At 40.1% G+C, this 16,262-nt stretch overlaps 1 protein-coding gene across 2 annotated transcripts in view; it reads left to right on the top strand.

The window, feature by feature from the left end:
- Positions 1 to 16,262, top strand: part of LOC308671462 (opioid-binding protein/cell adhesion molecule homolog) — a gene marked incomplete at its 5' end in the record, with an annotated part of 598,349 nt that overhangs the window by 467,147 nt on the left and 114,940 nt on the right. For both annotated transcript variants that reach the window (XM_081333652.1, XM_081333651.1), the window contains one exon: positions 9,444 to 9,676. In XM_081333652.1, the coding sequence (XP_081189778.1) occupies positions 9,444 to 9,676 (233 nt within the window). The remainder of the gene's footprint in view (positions 1 to 9,443; positions 9,677 to 16,262) is intronic.

A 16,262-nucleotide genomic window follows, 5' to 3' on the forward strand; every position in this document is an offset into this window, starting at 1 on the left:
ACCAAAAGTAGATAAATGGGTACCACTTCAGTGGGCAACTACACAGGGATGTGGAAGAACCCCCCCAACTGGGCATCTCTCGGGCAATGGTGATATTACTGGCAAAGCCTTTTGCCATGGAAGCACTTCAGCACTTCCGAACAGAAATATAGCATAGTACCAAATATTCTTACCTTATCTCCCTAGTGAATAGATGCTTTCCAGTCCAAAATTACACTTCTTCCTGGAATGACCAGATCCTATGTACTGGGAGAGATGGAAAAGTGATGTGTTATGAGTTCCAGAAGTGCTCAACTTACAACTGGCTGCTTAGCAACCATTCAAAGTTATGACTGACCCTCCCCTCCAAAATAAAATAAAATAAACATACTTATGACCCAGTTCAGCAGTTCCATCAGCCAGACACACATGCACACCATGGTCACATGACTGTACTTCAGACCCTTAGCTACCAACTCACATTTACGGCCGTTTGCAGCATCCCATAGTTAAATGACTGCGATTTATGAGATTTTTTCCTTAAACTGGCATCTGCTTCTGGTTTTCACAAAAATGCTGCAGAGAGTGAACAGTGGGCTCACTTAACAACTGTGGCAATCGCCTAACACCCATGGATTCACTTAACAACCATGGTGATTTGCTTAATAACCGGCCCCAGAAAAAAGTCATAAGATCCGGTTGATGACCTAACTTTACAGCCATCTTGACTTACCACCTTAATGGGCGACCTTCACTACTACTACTTGCAATCACAGCTTTTGTGGGTTGTTTTTTTTAAATTAAAGAACCAAAGGTGGAAAATTTCTTCAACCACCTCATTTGCCAAAGAACAAAACACATTAATAGACTTGATGTGTCCAAGATTTCTCTTTCAAAGCCTGCTTCAATCGCTACATGAAATTGCTTCTCCATCAGCTTGTCTCATCGTGCCCCAGTCTCTGAACAGACTCTTAAAAAATTCAAGCACCACATTTATCCCTGCCTTTTAAAAAAATTATTCCCCATACCTTGTGACAGCATGATTCCAGAGGTTTGCAGGAATAACTAGCAACCTGTAATTATTTTACCCACCAAAATATATTGCACGGTCTGAATGAATGATGTCCTTCCTGTTTGTCAAAATGCCAGGGCTTTTATGTGGCTGATAGGAAAAGTACCAACAGGAGGTAGAAGAAAGAAAACTTGAGTTGAAGCATGCCAAAAAACCCCAGATAAACTCATGGTTTTCTTAGCAGCAATGAAGGGCTTGGGTATTACAGCTAAGACCCTTCTGTCCTCATCACCATAAATAAATATCATCAATGACAAAGTCGGAAGCCCAGCAGATGATACCTTTTCTTTCCTTTAGGACCTATTGTATTAAACTCGATATTACATGCCACAGATGTCATTGTTCGGCAAGCTAATTTGACGATTTATGTTGTTGAGAGAGGATTAGTGGAACCTCATGTTTTGATAGCCTGCTTCTAATTTGCATCTTTAAGAGTCGGGATTTCAGCCAAGTTCTGGCTCTTTTGTGTTTACTCCTGAACAGCACTGTTTATTTCTCATGATTATAAATAAATCTTCCCTTCCTCCTGTGTCCACCCTTCCCATCTCCTGGAACAAGATTTGGTTGGAGTTTTTTTAACTCTGAAACCAGAAGAAACAACTGGGAGAGGACACTCAACTGTTTGGGTGAGGTATCACCAATGTGTGGATTATATGCAGTTGTCTCTCTCCAACTGGGCCAAGCAGAAGATGTTGTAGATGTTCTGACTGGCACCTGGAAGTTGTTAGGATCCAGATAGGACCAAACAGACACAGATTAAACTCCAGAAAAACACAATGGCTTCTTATCCAGAAATAGTGTGAATCCTGTATAATCTATGGAGATTCTCAGTCATCCAGGCAATGGTTGTCCCAAAGGTGCTTTTTCACGAGGCAACTAGACTTTATTTTTCTCTTTGAAGACGTTTTGCTTCTCATGCAAGAAGCTTCTTCATCCAAGAAGCTTCTTCATCCAAGAAGTTCAGAGCTGAAGAAGCTTCTTGGATGAAAAAGCTTCTTGGATGAGAAGCAAAACATTTTCAAAAAGAAAAAAAGAAAGTCCAGTTGCCTCATGAAAAAACATCTTGAGAATAGTCCTGTATAATCCCATTGCCAGGTACAAGAAATCAGGGGTCAAGGCAATTCAAACGACTGCAAATTTATTGTATGTTAACATTCTACAAGAATCTGAACTACTAACAGTCAAAGAAAATTGGTGGTAGATAAGAGTCAATGGAATTCAAGGTCGGCTGGACTTAGATCTCTTGTAGGCATGAAGGGACTCAAGACTGATGACACGCTTGACCCCTCTGTTTGGCTCAGCCTGGTCTCTGCTATCCCCATCTTTAATTCTTTTTTTTTAAAATTCTTGATGGGGTTCACATTTCTATGGAAGGACCAAACATGCAAAAGATATTGGAAATAAATTACATTATTGTTCCACACCTTTCGTGAGTTAGGTTAGAGTGTAATGATTCACTGGCATTTGAAGAGTTGCTGTTTTCCAATGGGAGTTGATGCAGTTCCATGTACATAAGTTTGTATCTATGTGTACACACAAACACACGTGGTCCAAAAGAATGGATTTGCCATGTTTTCTTTTCCCTTTTCCATGTCCAGATCAAACTTTAGACTGCCAAAATGAAGCCACCTTCTTGCCTTTGCCGTTGGCCAAGAATAGGTCATTGCTGGTACATGTTTCTGGTAGTAGCCGACATACCAGCAGATGGGACGGGCTCTGCATCTCTCCATATTCACACAGCATGTTGTTATCCACTAACAGCCTCCACTTGAGCATATTGGTCTTATCCTTTGGCACTCCAACTCTCCACCTATTCAGGGTCCTCCAGGTAGCATAAGAAAAAATGGATCCTTCAGCCATACCCTCCTTTAATGTTATTCCTTGCTTGATGGTCTCCTTCTTCCATCTTTTAATTCTGTTTTGCTCTTGTGTACCATCAGGAATGTTTGTTCTTGCCATTAAAGCTATTCCTGGATTTGTCACGTTATCTGAAGTTTGTTTCTGCAGCCCAGCTCTCTAAGCAGGAAACTGGCATTAAATGGCCAATTGACTTCCACTGAATAATTCTCCTTATAGCTTTCCTATCTAGGGCTCCAGCTCATATTTCTTCTGCAAAGTTATTCAAGGCAAATTACACTGATTTTCCAGACAATCTCCTCTCCAAGCAATGACCCCATCCACATTAGGTAGGTGGCAACATACTGTAGACTTTTTAGGGCTTGATTGTTTTCAATAGGAATTTAAGTACAATTTTAAAAGAAAGAAAAAAAGGAGGGAATGTAACTTTAGGGAGATATGGGAAGTCCTCACTTAATGAATGGCTGTTTAACAGCTGGTCAAAGTTATATTGGATCCTTAAAAAAGTTACTTATGACTTGAAGTTACAACTGTAGCACCTCCACCCCACTTGCCCTACACACAGTTCCATGACTGCATTTTGGGTGCTGGGCAATTGGGTAGCATTAATGATCAGTTGCAGTGTCCTGTGGTCATGTGACCACGATTTGCAACTTTGGGGCCTGATTCTTGCAAAAACCCCGCCCATTCGGAAGTTTGAATTTGCTTAAAGACCACATGTTTTGCTTAAAAACCAGCGGGACTTGCTTTATGACCAGCGTAAAAGCAGTCATAAAATCAACTCAGGTCATATGATGACCCACTTAACAACCACAGTCCCTTACAACCAAAATTCTGGGCTCAATTGTGGACATTGCTAAGGACTGTGTGCAACTCAAATTCTTACAGGTTCTATTAAGGTTACAGATTCTATTTTAATTGTCTTCATAACAGCGAAAGCCACAAATCAAATTAGGCTTTGTGGCTATTTCTGTTCTTCCTGGAGTTGCACAAGTTTATTTTTCTTCTCCACAATAGTTTTATAGTAGCCTGATTGCACTGAAGATGAATAATGAGGGGCAGGAAAATGTTTTTTTTTTGTTTTTTACTCTTAATTTGATCCTTTCTAGGAAAAACTCTCTGGCTTAGGTTATGATCACACTATGTCAAAGCTTCTTCCCTGTATCTAAACCCATTAAAGAAGTCTCTTCTGTCAGGCACAAAGAATCTGTTAAGTTGCAATTGAGAAGATTTCTTCTCCAAGCCTATGCACAAAAATCTAGCCAATTAAGGTGCAATACACTAAATTAGGTCAATTCAAGAGCGTTTGGATTTTAGACCATTTGTGAGAATGTAAAGCTGATTCCTCTCTTGACTCTGTCCTCAGCTCTGCTTGTTCTTCTCTTACATCTTTCCCTGTTGCCTATTGGAGACATTGTCATAAAATGACCATGGGGGGGGGGGTGTAGGCAAAAAGTGTAAGCATTGCATTGCATAAAATGAGAAAGGCTTCAACAGCGACTGAATGAGGGTTTCTGAACAAGAATTAACCAGGGGACTGAATAGAATTATTCAGCATCCTTGCACCTGGGTTGTATTTGCAAAGTCCCCATTTTGGAGAAGCAAATCCTTTAGAGAAAGGGATACTTAAATGCAAATGGTATCAACACACCAAGTTCTTCCATTGCCCACCTGCGCTTCAGGGAGACAAACAGTTATTGTTGGAATACTCTTTATATCATCAAAGCTGATTCTTCCATTTGGTTCTGCTCGGAAGAGTTTTAATGGAAAACAGAATGGGTTGATTCAACTGTGCCATCAGGTGAAATCTTCAGTGGATGTACAAAAAGCAGAGACTTGAATTGGTCACAGCTTCATTCAGATAGGGAATCAATGTAGAACACAACTGCATGCAATGTTCAGTTACGCTAAGGAACCAACAGCTTGAGGTTTACACCCAGCTTCGCAGCCCCATTTTTTGAAATTCCATTTCAGAGACCTACAAGTACATTCAAATTTTGTATGATTTGTCATTGTTTGCATAGCACTTGGTGGAAGTCAAAGCTTGTTATACTTCCAAATGCAAACTTATATTTATATTAAAACACAAAGATCAACAAATGTTTTGAAAATGGGTCACATTTTTTGGCCCTTAATTCTTCTTCTTCTTCTTCTTCTTCTTCTTCTTCTTCTTCTTCTTCTTCTTCTTCTTCTTCTTCTTCTTCTTCTTCTTCTTCTTCTTCTTCTTCTTCTTCTTCTCCTCCTCCTCCTCCTCCTCCTCCTCCTCCTCTTCCTCCTCCTCCTCCTCCTCCTCCTCCTCCTCCTCCTCCTCCTCCTCCTCAAATCACTAGGAAATTGTAAGTTCTAGCCCTGCCTTAGACATGAAAACCAGCTGTGTGACTTTGGGACAATCAACAGGAGAGGTACATGAATCATAGAAAAATTAGCCTGTGATATAGATTCAGATTCAGATTCAGATTCCTGGACCATATCTTTTTGTTTTAGAAGGATGGATTCTTGAAGATATTTCCCTGTTAGATGTTCAAGTCTCAAAATCCCAGAGAGGTTCTTACTGGAGCATAGTGTCTGGCTATGTGTTTTTTCAGTGGAGCCCTTAAAAAAAAACTAATTAAAAATTGTTAACTAAAATTTCCAAATTAAAAAAAAAGAAATTTTAATATAAAAAAGTCTGTGGATCGTGATTTGTTTTTCTTTGTCTTTGGCATTTGGGATTGAGTTAATGGAAACTCTTAATTTATTTCACTTCTTACAGCATTAATACTGTGCTTTCTGAATCTCAATCTAATATCAAACAAGCTGGCTCAGAAGAGGGAGGGATGTTATTTTGGCTTATTGCAAAGTCAAAATTTAGACATCAGACAATTAGTGCGCGCCACCCGTTTTCCCTACACAAAGCAAAAAAAAAAAAAAGAAGAAAAGAAAGAATCACAACAATAGTATCTCATCAAACAGTAAAAACACGCACTTCATCTTTAATGAGGGGTGCGGTGAATTCCTTGAAAATCCTTCTCCCAAATATTTTGATGATTACAGACATGAACGTTGTCTGTTTTATAGATTACTCTCCTGATTTTACCAGTCCATACAATGAATAATTTAACAAAAACTCATGTAAGTATCTGTTTATTATTCATTATAATGAACTGAGAGAGGAGTAATAGCCCACCAGACTGCAATCCCCTTAGGGCTCAACTTAACTAGACTGTTCTTAGTTCTCCTGGAGTTAATTTAAATAAAGAGAAGCTTCTGATATTAAAACTTTAGGCAGCCACATCACAAGCTGAGATTAAAATGGATAGAAAGAAAGCTGCTCTGGAACTCAGCAGGGGTGTGTGCAAAAGAAACGTGTGAACAGGAGGAGAAAAGTGGACAACAGAATTGGAAGGGACCTTGGAGGTCATCTAGTCCAACCCCCTGCTCAAGCAGGAAACCCTATACCATTTCAGACAAATGATTGTCCAGTCCTTTTGTGTGTGTGTCTTTTTTAAGCCTCCAGTTTTGGAGCACCCATAACTTCTGGAGGCAGGTTGTTCCCCTGATTAATTGTTCTCACTGTCAGGAAATTCCTCCTTAGTTCTAGGTTGCTTCTCTCCTTGATTAGTTTCCACCCATTGCTTCTCGTCCTGCCTTCAGGTGCCCTGGAGAACAGCTTGACTCCCTCTTCTTTGGGGCAGCCCCTGAGATATTGGAACATTGCTATCATGTCACCCCTCGTCCTTCTCTTCATTAAACTAGACAGACCCAATTCCAGCAACCGTTCTTCGTATGTTTTAGCCTCCGGTCCCCTGATCATCTTTGTTGCTCTTCTCTGCACTCTTTCTAGAGTATCAACATCTTTTTTTTTCTATTGTGGCAACCAAAACTGAATGCAATATTCCAAGTGTGGTCTTACCAAGGCATTATAAAGCGGTACTAATACTTCACGTGATCTTGATTCTATCCGTCTACTAATGCAGTCTAGGTCTACTCTAGCAATGATTGAACAGGAGGAAAAAGAAAAAGACTCTGGAGGGGAAGAAACTGGTCCTTGGGATAGAGGAATAGCCCACAGACCTCAAATCTTTGCAAAGTATAAGTAGATCTCAATTTACAGTCATTGATTTAGTGACCATTCAGATTTACAACCGTCTTGAAAAAAGTGACTTACCAGTCTTAGGACTGTTGCAGCATCCCTACAGTCAGATGATCAAAGTTCAGCTGCTTGGCAACTGGAATTTATTTATGATGGTTAAATAAGATAAGATAACCTTTATCGTCTTTTTTTTAACTGTGGGCACAACGGCACACATCGAAAATGAAGTTCAGTTGCCCGCTGTCAAAGTGAAACACATACATGACACACACCTAACCATACTATAGACAACATATGTATAGACCCACACCCCTGCATTACATAACAAATAAATATTAAATACTGTCCACCTTGAATATATCACGGAAGGAGGAAGCCAGAGAGTTCACAAGGATAATGCTGTAAGGAATGAAACTATGGCTGAATCTGGATGTTCTGCTACGGATACTATGAAGCCTCCTCCCAGAAGGTAACAAGGAAAACAGGTTGTGAAGAGGGTGTGTAGTGTCCCAGACAATCTTATGGACCCTGTTCAAACAACGCTTCTGTGCTATGTCCTGGATGGGAGGGAGGGAACTGCCAATGATCTTTTCCGCTGTCCTCACCACTCTCTGCACCGCTTTCCTGTCTGAAGCAGTGATGCTTCCAAACCAGACTGTGATGCTGTATGACAAGATGCTCTTGATCGTCCCCCTGTAGAAAGTGGTCAATACAGGGGAAGGAAGATTGACATTGTCCTGGGTTCATGTGATCACCATTTGCAACCTTCCCAGCTAGCTTCCAACAAGCAAAGTCAACGTGGGTAGCTGGATTCACTTAAAGACCACGTGAACAGCTGCAGTGATTTGCTTAACGACCATGGCAAAAGGTGGTAAAATCAAGTAGGATTTAGCTAACCACTGCCTTACTTAGTAATGGAAATTCTAGTCCCACTTATCGTTGTAAATTGTAGACTAAGAAGTAAGTGTAATTTGAGAAATCCTTAGATCTCAAAGGTGGTGTGTCTCGAAATGATGATGTCATTTTCAGCCAACTGACGAATGCTACATGCCTGTTGGTCCAAAAAACCCAGGCTAGCAATGTCTATGGAGATTCTCAGTCATCTAGGTCAAAAAGCATCTTTGGGCCAGGCTAACAATAGTTACTGTTTGAGATTTGCTAGATAAGGACCGTCTTTATTACTAGATCAACAGAAAAAGGAGGTCCAATTGAAATCTAATTTGTACAATTGTTGTCTCTGGAGCTATTTACCCAATACTCTAAAGAAAGGCAAGATAATAGGCTTGAGCAAATGTTTGTTCAATATAGAAGGAAGGCTGCCTTGGCAGTTCTGAACCTCACAGCTTTTTTAGATCTGATGCAACTTCAGCCACTCAAGAAACACGTTTTGATATCCAGGAGAGATACAGAATATCTTCACTATAGCATCAGCACATGTTTCTCCATTGAGTTTGTATTAAAAATCCACCTCAGCCTATTGTGTGACTCTTGGTCAGATGCCAACCACGGAGCAGCTTTTCATTCTGCCTAATGAATAGTGAGTTTATTGTGATTAGTGGTTGAGGCTTCTTGCAGAATTTTTCTTGCCATTTAATGCTGTGCTGAGCTGCAGCTGAGTTTAGGGATCCACACTGTGAATTAAGGAAATTCTTCCAGGTCACAGTATGTGTTTCATCCCTAATACTTGGAAAGCCGTTCTCCAAAGCAGATCAACATGCTTTCTCTGTGTGAAAATGACAACAGGCTGCATTCTGGGAAATAAATGGATACAGGCTTGGTGTATTGTAGCATGCTAATACAATTTGCTTGGATTGGTCTTGGCTAAAGCAGCTGTTAGGGTTGATAAACCATAGTTTAAGGGTTAGGCTCAATGTGTGCATGTATAATACATGGGGCTGAGCAAGATATTTACACCCAATCATTGCGCTTTGGAACCATGGATCGGGGATGAAAAATGTATGTAAAGTCAGCTTATTCAGAAAGCTTCCTTAAATCTGATTTAGTACAAAGAGCCAGAGAATATGGTCTCTGAAAAGACCTTAGAAATTTCTCCATACTTTGTAAATGGGACCTAGGAACATGATTCTCAGTTGGCGTCTTTCAAGTTTTGCCTCGTCTATATACCAACATTGTATTTATCAATAAGTAGAACCATTTTAAAAGAATTTTTTACTCAGATGGTTTTCATTCAAAAGGAACAAAAATGCAAGTTCTGAGAACGTTGAACTTCATCCCATATCCCAGCAGGGGAAAGGGGGGAAATGTAATGTCTGATTAGTTTGAGCCATAATTTTATTTTGCATTTTTAAAAAATAAATAAATAAATAAAGGCGTGGATGCAGACATTTTTTGATGGAGTGGCTAAGCAATTTAAAAACAACAGAGAACAGGAATTCATGCTTCCCACCCCCCAGAAAGCAATAACAACCAAATCTTTTTCATTCTGTTTATTTATTTTATTAGGTGTACTGTGGATGACCGGGTCACGCGAGTAGCTTGGCTGAATCGTAGCACTATTCTTTATGCTGGAAATGATAAGTGGTCGATAGATGACCGGGTGGTCATTCTCACAAACACCAAAACTCAATACAGCATCAAGATCCATAATGTGGACATATATGATGAAGGCCCCTACACCTGCTCTGTGCAGACAGACAATCATCCCAAAACATCGCGAGTCCACCTTATCGTCCAAGGTAAGACTGGGTGCATGTTTGCTGTTGAAATGAACATGAGGAGGCTCCGTGATCTTCAAATAATTGTTCAGGGTTAGAAGTCCTCAGGGCTTTATTAATAAAAATGGGTTGTGGGTCTTTTTCTGGATCCTCTGATTCTATCTTGAATTCTTTCATTTAGAAATGAGGGGTTTCCGCTGGTTAATGATGAATGAACACATGCCATAGATGGCCTATTTCTGTCTGTTGATGTCAGCTGGATTCTTGACAGTCCAGTTTTTTCCTTGCTTGAATTTTGAGTGACGTTGGCTTGTTTGTTTGCGCTATTCTAGCGAAAAAACATGGTTTGTGTTATTTTTTTCTGCTCTACTACTATAAAAAAGTAATGAACCTGACCCCAGGATGCACAGGGTATGCCACAACTGAGCCTAACCTAATTGTTGTGCATACAAGTGTCTCTTTCATAGAGAAAATATTACCCAGGTCTGCTTTAAATTATGTAGAAACGAAACTGTGGTTTGGGTCCTCAAGGGCGGAATCTGTTATCAACTCCCCTTTTCCTACCTGGTGTATGAGTCCAGGTTCCATAGGAACGGAGATGCTTTTAAATCAGGAAATCACCTCCTCAAGTCATTGAATTATCATCTTTAGGAGGAAATAAAGTGGCAATATAAAAGACCTGACAGGTGCTATAGAACAAGAGACTCAAAAAGAACAAGTCTAACACTTTCCACAGCCAGTAAGAAAAAAGAAGACAGATTGCATAAGTATGTCAAAGCCATTGAAAACCATCAAGATATGTTGGCAGAGAACTTCACAAGATAAATACACATGAGAGCTCTGTTAGTCCAACACATTTGGGGAAGAAGGACCAAACTCAAGAATGTAAAATTAAATGCTAGATTAACAGGAGATCCGTGCCCTCTCTAAGTGTGCTGTACTACAAGGATAGCTTTGATTTCACTGAGAGCAATTTTGCTGACCATCTTCTGAAGAAATGAAGATAAGGAAAAAGTCAAAGGCTGCTTTACCTTTTTTTTTAAAGTTTCTCTTCACACTTTTAATAAACATAATACAAACTCAAAGGAAAAGAAAAAAGGCCTTAAAAAGGGCAGAAAAAAAGGACAAAGTAGAGAAGAAACGCAATAAGAATATAGTCATAAAAAAGGAAAGAAAGAATCATATAACGCAGTGACGTCATCACCTTCAAGTGGCTAAGGCTGAGAAGCACTGGTTTAAAGGATTCATTTATAGATAAGAGATGAAATATGGGAAGAAGGGAACATTTGTTCTATTTTAAGAAGGTGGTTGTTATTTTATTAATAAATAATAGCTGTTAAAAGGGTTATAAGTTGCTTTCTTTTTTTCAATGCCGACCTGTAGAGGCATAGGTGAATATTAGCCTGTGCTTCCCTTTTTTAGAGCCACATGGGAGATAAACATTTCCTACTTTAGATATAAATGTTGCATGCACACACACTTACGCATGTACTCACCTGCATGCATACCCGCCCCCAACTTGATAAATAAATAATTCACAAGGAATTATATGCTCTCTAGTCCATTAGCCTGGGAAAAGTTCTCATTTCTCCTTCTTAATGCCTCCCCCCACAACTTTCTACCCCACCCTCCCAAGTGCTAAGTAGAATTAAATATTTTCTCCTCTTCCCCCCACCCTTCAATTAGAAAGAAACTCCACAGGGCTGGCTTCTTAGCAACTGCTATTGGCTTTTGTCCAGTCTATGGATTAATTTTTCAACGTTAGTGTTAGTTCAGGTTAGATAAAGATAATGAAAGTTTCCTAATCCTCTTAAAGAAGATTTATCTGGCTGAGTAGAAAGCTCTTGCTATACAATAAGACACGTATAAAACCTTCCCTTTAATTTCCAACAGCTGATGGATATTGACTTTGCAATGAATCAATCTGAATTGGGGAGGGAAGAATCTGTGCTTTGGCTTATTCCTCCCTTTTAGGGGAAAAAAAACTTCACCAAACTATTATTAAAATAACTTCTTCCTTTGTGCTTCATTACTTTAAGGAGAAACAATTGGCCTTTCTGAGCTTCTTGGGCTGAGAAATCAGTCTTTCTTATAGGAGAAAAATGCAACCACCTGTAGCTATCTCTTGTTTCATTTTTATTTTGTTTCATGTATTTATTTTGTTTCATGTATTTTATTTTGTTTCATGTATTTAGATGCCAACCATCTCTAGCCAAAGTGATTACTGGGCAGCTGTCTTTCCTGTAATATTTAGATATTAATTCGATCTCTTTCATTTAGTTCATTGTATACACATCAAGTTAAGTAACACTTGTACTGAGTTAGCTACCAATGTGTATTTATTTTAACAATCTGGGTAGAATTCCAATTGCTTTAGCATCTCTTCTGCAAATATTTAAAGAGCAGCATCGCTTGTCTTGATCGATGGGTTTTGCAGGACAGAAAGGGTCATGGAAGCTGTCCAAAGTCCAGGAGATACCAACTCTACTTATCCCTGCAGCTGGGCATGATAGTGAACCATGAATTTGGCTCATATGATTGCAAAAATATGAGATACTCAGCCATCTTTGTATTTTGCCAAGGCCATCTTTAACTCAAATCCCATTAGAGAAGTCAGTATTACTGCTAAGTAGATTTGCACGTGTATCTGGAGGACCTCAGTTTCTCAAACTTTCATTTTTCATGTCTTGCTTCTTCTTTCAGAGAACTGGCAGGAACAATTGCAGCAGAGATACTCATTTTTGTTCTGAATCCTTGCGACTTTTCTTGTGTTTGGAATGAAATGAAAGATCCCAAGGACAACTACTTCACAGTTATCTATCTATCTAGGGACACTCGATCTGTGTTGTTACTAAGAGTCAACACTGACTCGATGACACTTCATCAGTTCAGGCATTTTCCTTGAAATGATGAAAATTTCATCTGGGGAAGAACGGGAGCAAATTTGTTGACCTCGGACCTTCAGTGACATGCTTGGTGCTAGCAGTCCTCTTGAGATTGGTGATAGCATTCCTCTGGTAGGCAACCTGGTCTCCAAGGTTGAAGAAATGTAGGAAGAACTTGCTGAACCATGCAGGGATGACTTTCAAGAGAGATGACTCCATGCTAAGAAAGAAGAAAGCATAACAAATGAACTCTGCTTTGATTGGTATCAGACAGAATAGAGAGAAGCCTGGACAGGCTTTCTAGATTGTTATTCTGCTTCATAACAACAAATCACTGCTTGCTTCTTGTCCAACTTGATACCTGATCATGAGCAAATATTTGTTCAGTTTTGAGTCTGCAGTTGGGAGGCGGGGCAATGAATCCCAAAGACAGGCACACTTGGTATATATTGTCACTTTCCTCAATAGTTAGATGTACAGAGGCAAAACGCACACTAATGTGTATTGCATGTTATTTAAGTCATTTTTAGTTACACCAGAAAACAGATGTATTGAATGAAGTATTGTGGAGTGTATTATTATGGGAACTTCCAGGTAACAAAGCTTTCTCCAGCTGGTGATTTCTAATTCCACACCTGAAGTAGAATGGGGCTTGAGTGAATGTGCCATACGATACATAAATAGGCTTGAGTGGGCTCTTAAGACTATTGGAATATTCGCAATTGGATAGGCAGCTTTGGGTTGCAAATCTATAGAGTTTGCCAAAAACAAAAAAAGATCACTCGGTCAAAATATGTCCTTGGTAATAGACAGCTCAGCCAAACATTGGCCTCTACTGTACTGGGCAGTCTTTGTGATCAAAGTGAAGTACGGATGCTTCTGTAGTGCAACTCATGACCAGGAGTGGGCTACTACCCACCCTTTGGACCAGAGAAAGTTGTGGTCTGGCACACCTTTACATCTCCTGCAAAAGCTCATTTTGAACAGTTACTCAAAAGAAGTTGTTTTGGAAAAGTCCACAGTGATCTCAATGGCAACAGTGGTGACTCACTATGTTTGACATGCTTCTCTTGTACAAACAGAAGAGAATATTTGTAGCTCAGAGTTGAATTGTGGGGTCCTGGGTGCTCTCTGAGTTTGGTGGTTTTCTTGCAGACGTATCATTAACCAACTAGCTAACATCAGCAGTGTTAGAAGGGAGTAAGGTTTGCTACCTTCTAGCACTGATGATGTTACCTAGTTTGGTAATGAAATGTCTCCAAAAAAGCCCTCCAAGCTCAGAGAGCAGTAAGGACCCCACATGTTTACATTGTGTATGCTTTTTTTTGTGGGGGAGTGTGGTGAGGGGGAAGAGCCTTGGTGGAGCAGTGGGCTGATGCCTACTTAAGTAACACCAGCTGCCTGCAATTAGTGCAGGTTCGCATCCCACCAGGCTCAAGGTTGACTCAGCCTTCCATCCTTCTGAGGTAGGTAAAATGAGGACCCAGATTGTTGGGGGCAATAAGCTGACTTTGTAATAATGCCGCTTGGGGTGTGTGTGAAAGCCCTAACAAGCAGGCATATACATAGAATGAAGGCTACTGCTAAGCTTGTAAGCCGCCCTGAGTCTTCGGAGAAGGGCGGGATATAAATGGAATTAAAATAAAAAATAAAATAAAAATATAACTCCAAAATGACTTTTAGAGACGTTGTTGCTTTGGATGACTGAACAATTTGGTTGTGGCCTAGAAATTTCTCTAAGTCAAAAATTGTTAACCAATTCTTTCCTTGTGTGCATTATATCTTTTTTCAAAAAGCAACTGAACTTCATTTTTTCTTGAAGACGTTTCACTTCTCATCCAAGAAGCGTCTTCCATTCTGAGTGCAATTGTGATTAAAACACAAAGCCAAACAAACAAAAAATCAGCGCTGCCTGCCTGCCCTTCCAACAGTAAGATAATCTCGGTAGCATCGGCAAGAAATCTTCTAAACAAATTGGCAAGCTCTCTAGAAAAAGGGATGGAAACCCAGAAGCGTCTTTGACGGAGTAGACAAGCGTGGAGAAATTCTGAGACACATTTCGGCACATGCTTAAATTACGCCAAGGTGCAGCTCTTTTCTGATATCCAGAGTCTACATGTAGTCCTCAACTAATTACCATAACTGACCCCAAAATCCGGTTGCTAAGCAGGATAGCCGTGAAGTGAGTTTGGCCCCATTTTCTAACCTTTCCTCCCATCAGCTGTTAAGCAGATCACTGCAGTTGTTAAAATAGTAACACGGTTGTTAAGTGAAACTGGCTTCCCCATTGAATTTGCTTGTCAGAAGGTCCCAAAAGGGGATCACATGACTCTGGGACATGCCAACCGTCACAAATGCATGATGGTTGCCAAGCGTCATTTTGATTACGTGACCCTGGGGATGCTGCAATGGTCGTAAGTGTGAAAAACAGTCATAAGTCACGTTGTTCAGTGCCATTGCAACTTTGAACAGTCACTAAAGTGAGTCGAGGACTATCTGCATTGTCTTCTTTAATGTGTTATCCTCCCAGATGACAGGGGACAGCTCAATATCTATACCACCAAAAGGCACTGGAGGTGGTGGACATACTGACCAGCTCCACGTAAAACCATGCTTAGCAGTAATTTAGGCTAACAACCCAAACGGAATCTGCTCTGCGCTCTCATTGGCTAGCAAGCCCAGCATTAATTACCCATTAGCAGCCATGTTGGTGTCAATTAATTTATATTTGTGTTTTTCAAAATGTAAAAGTTGCCTGGTTAGATTATTGATTCTTTGTCCCTCTACTCAATCTGGTTTTAATTGCACCACTATAGGGTCCAGCCTTTTCTAGCAGGAACCCTGTGATAAATCTGTCACAGGCTCAGCAATCAACAATAAACGCGTCTCTTTATGTCATTATTAATATGTCTCCTGGATTAGTTCATTACAGCCATTAACAACGGTTTATAAGAGCTAGGATGGCAAAATGCCAGCCTTAAAGTGAGGGGGTTTTCTCCCCCTCCCCAATTCAGTTGCTATTTGATTGGACTGAAGGCTTAAGCTGTATGTCTATGAGTGCAAAAGGGAGATGGAAATGAGAGTTTAATTTAATAAAGATACAGCGGTATTTTGGTACTCAACTGTAGATATCCCTCAACCTACAGCAGTTCACTTAGTGATCATTCAAAGTTACAACGGCACGGAAAAAAGTGACTTATCGCCGTTTTTCACACATATGACCATTGCAGCATCCCCATCAAAAGTCAGACACTTGGCAACTGACTCATATTTATGACAGTTGCAGTGTCCTGGAGTCACTGCAATTGTTAAGGCAGTAGCACAGGTTTTTAAGCACATCTGGCTTTCCCAGATGTGTTTTGTTGTTTTTTTTCCAACCAGACTGTTTTTAACAACCTTCTGACAAGCAAAGTCATTGGGAAAGCCAGATGGGCTTAAAAAGCTGTGTTACTAACTGAACAGTTGCAGTGATTCACTTAACCACCTTGGCAAGAAAGGTCATAAAATGGGGCAAACCTCACTTCGATGTCCCACACAGCAACCAAAACTTTGAGCTCAATCGTGGCTGTAAGTCCAGGACTACGTGTACTTGGAAAGGCATCAAATGTAGTACTCAAAGCATTTGGATATGAAAATTCTGTCCCGGCTCTCCTCATTTGTTTGGTACTTCACACACACACACACACACACACACACACACACACACACACACACACTAGACC

Source organism: Vipera berus, assembly GCF_964194415.1.
Source record: "Vipera berus genome assembly, chromosome: 8".
In the NCBI taxonomy this organism is placed as follows: domain Eukaryota; kingdom Metazoa; phylum Chordata; class Lepidosauria; order Squamata; family Viperidae; genus Vipera; species Vipera berus.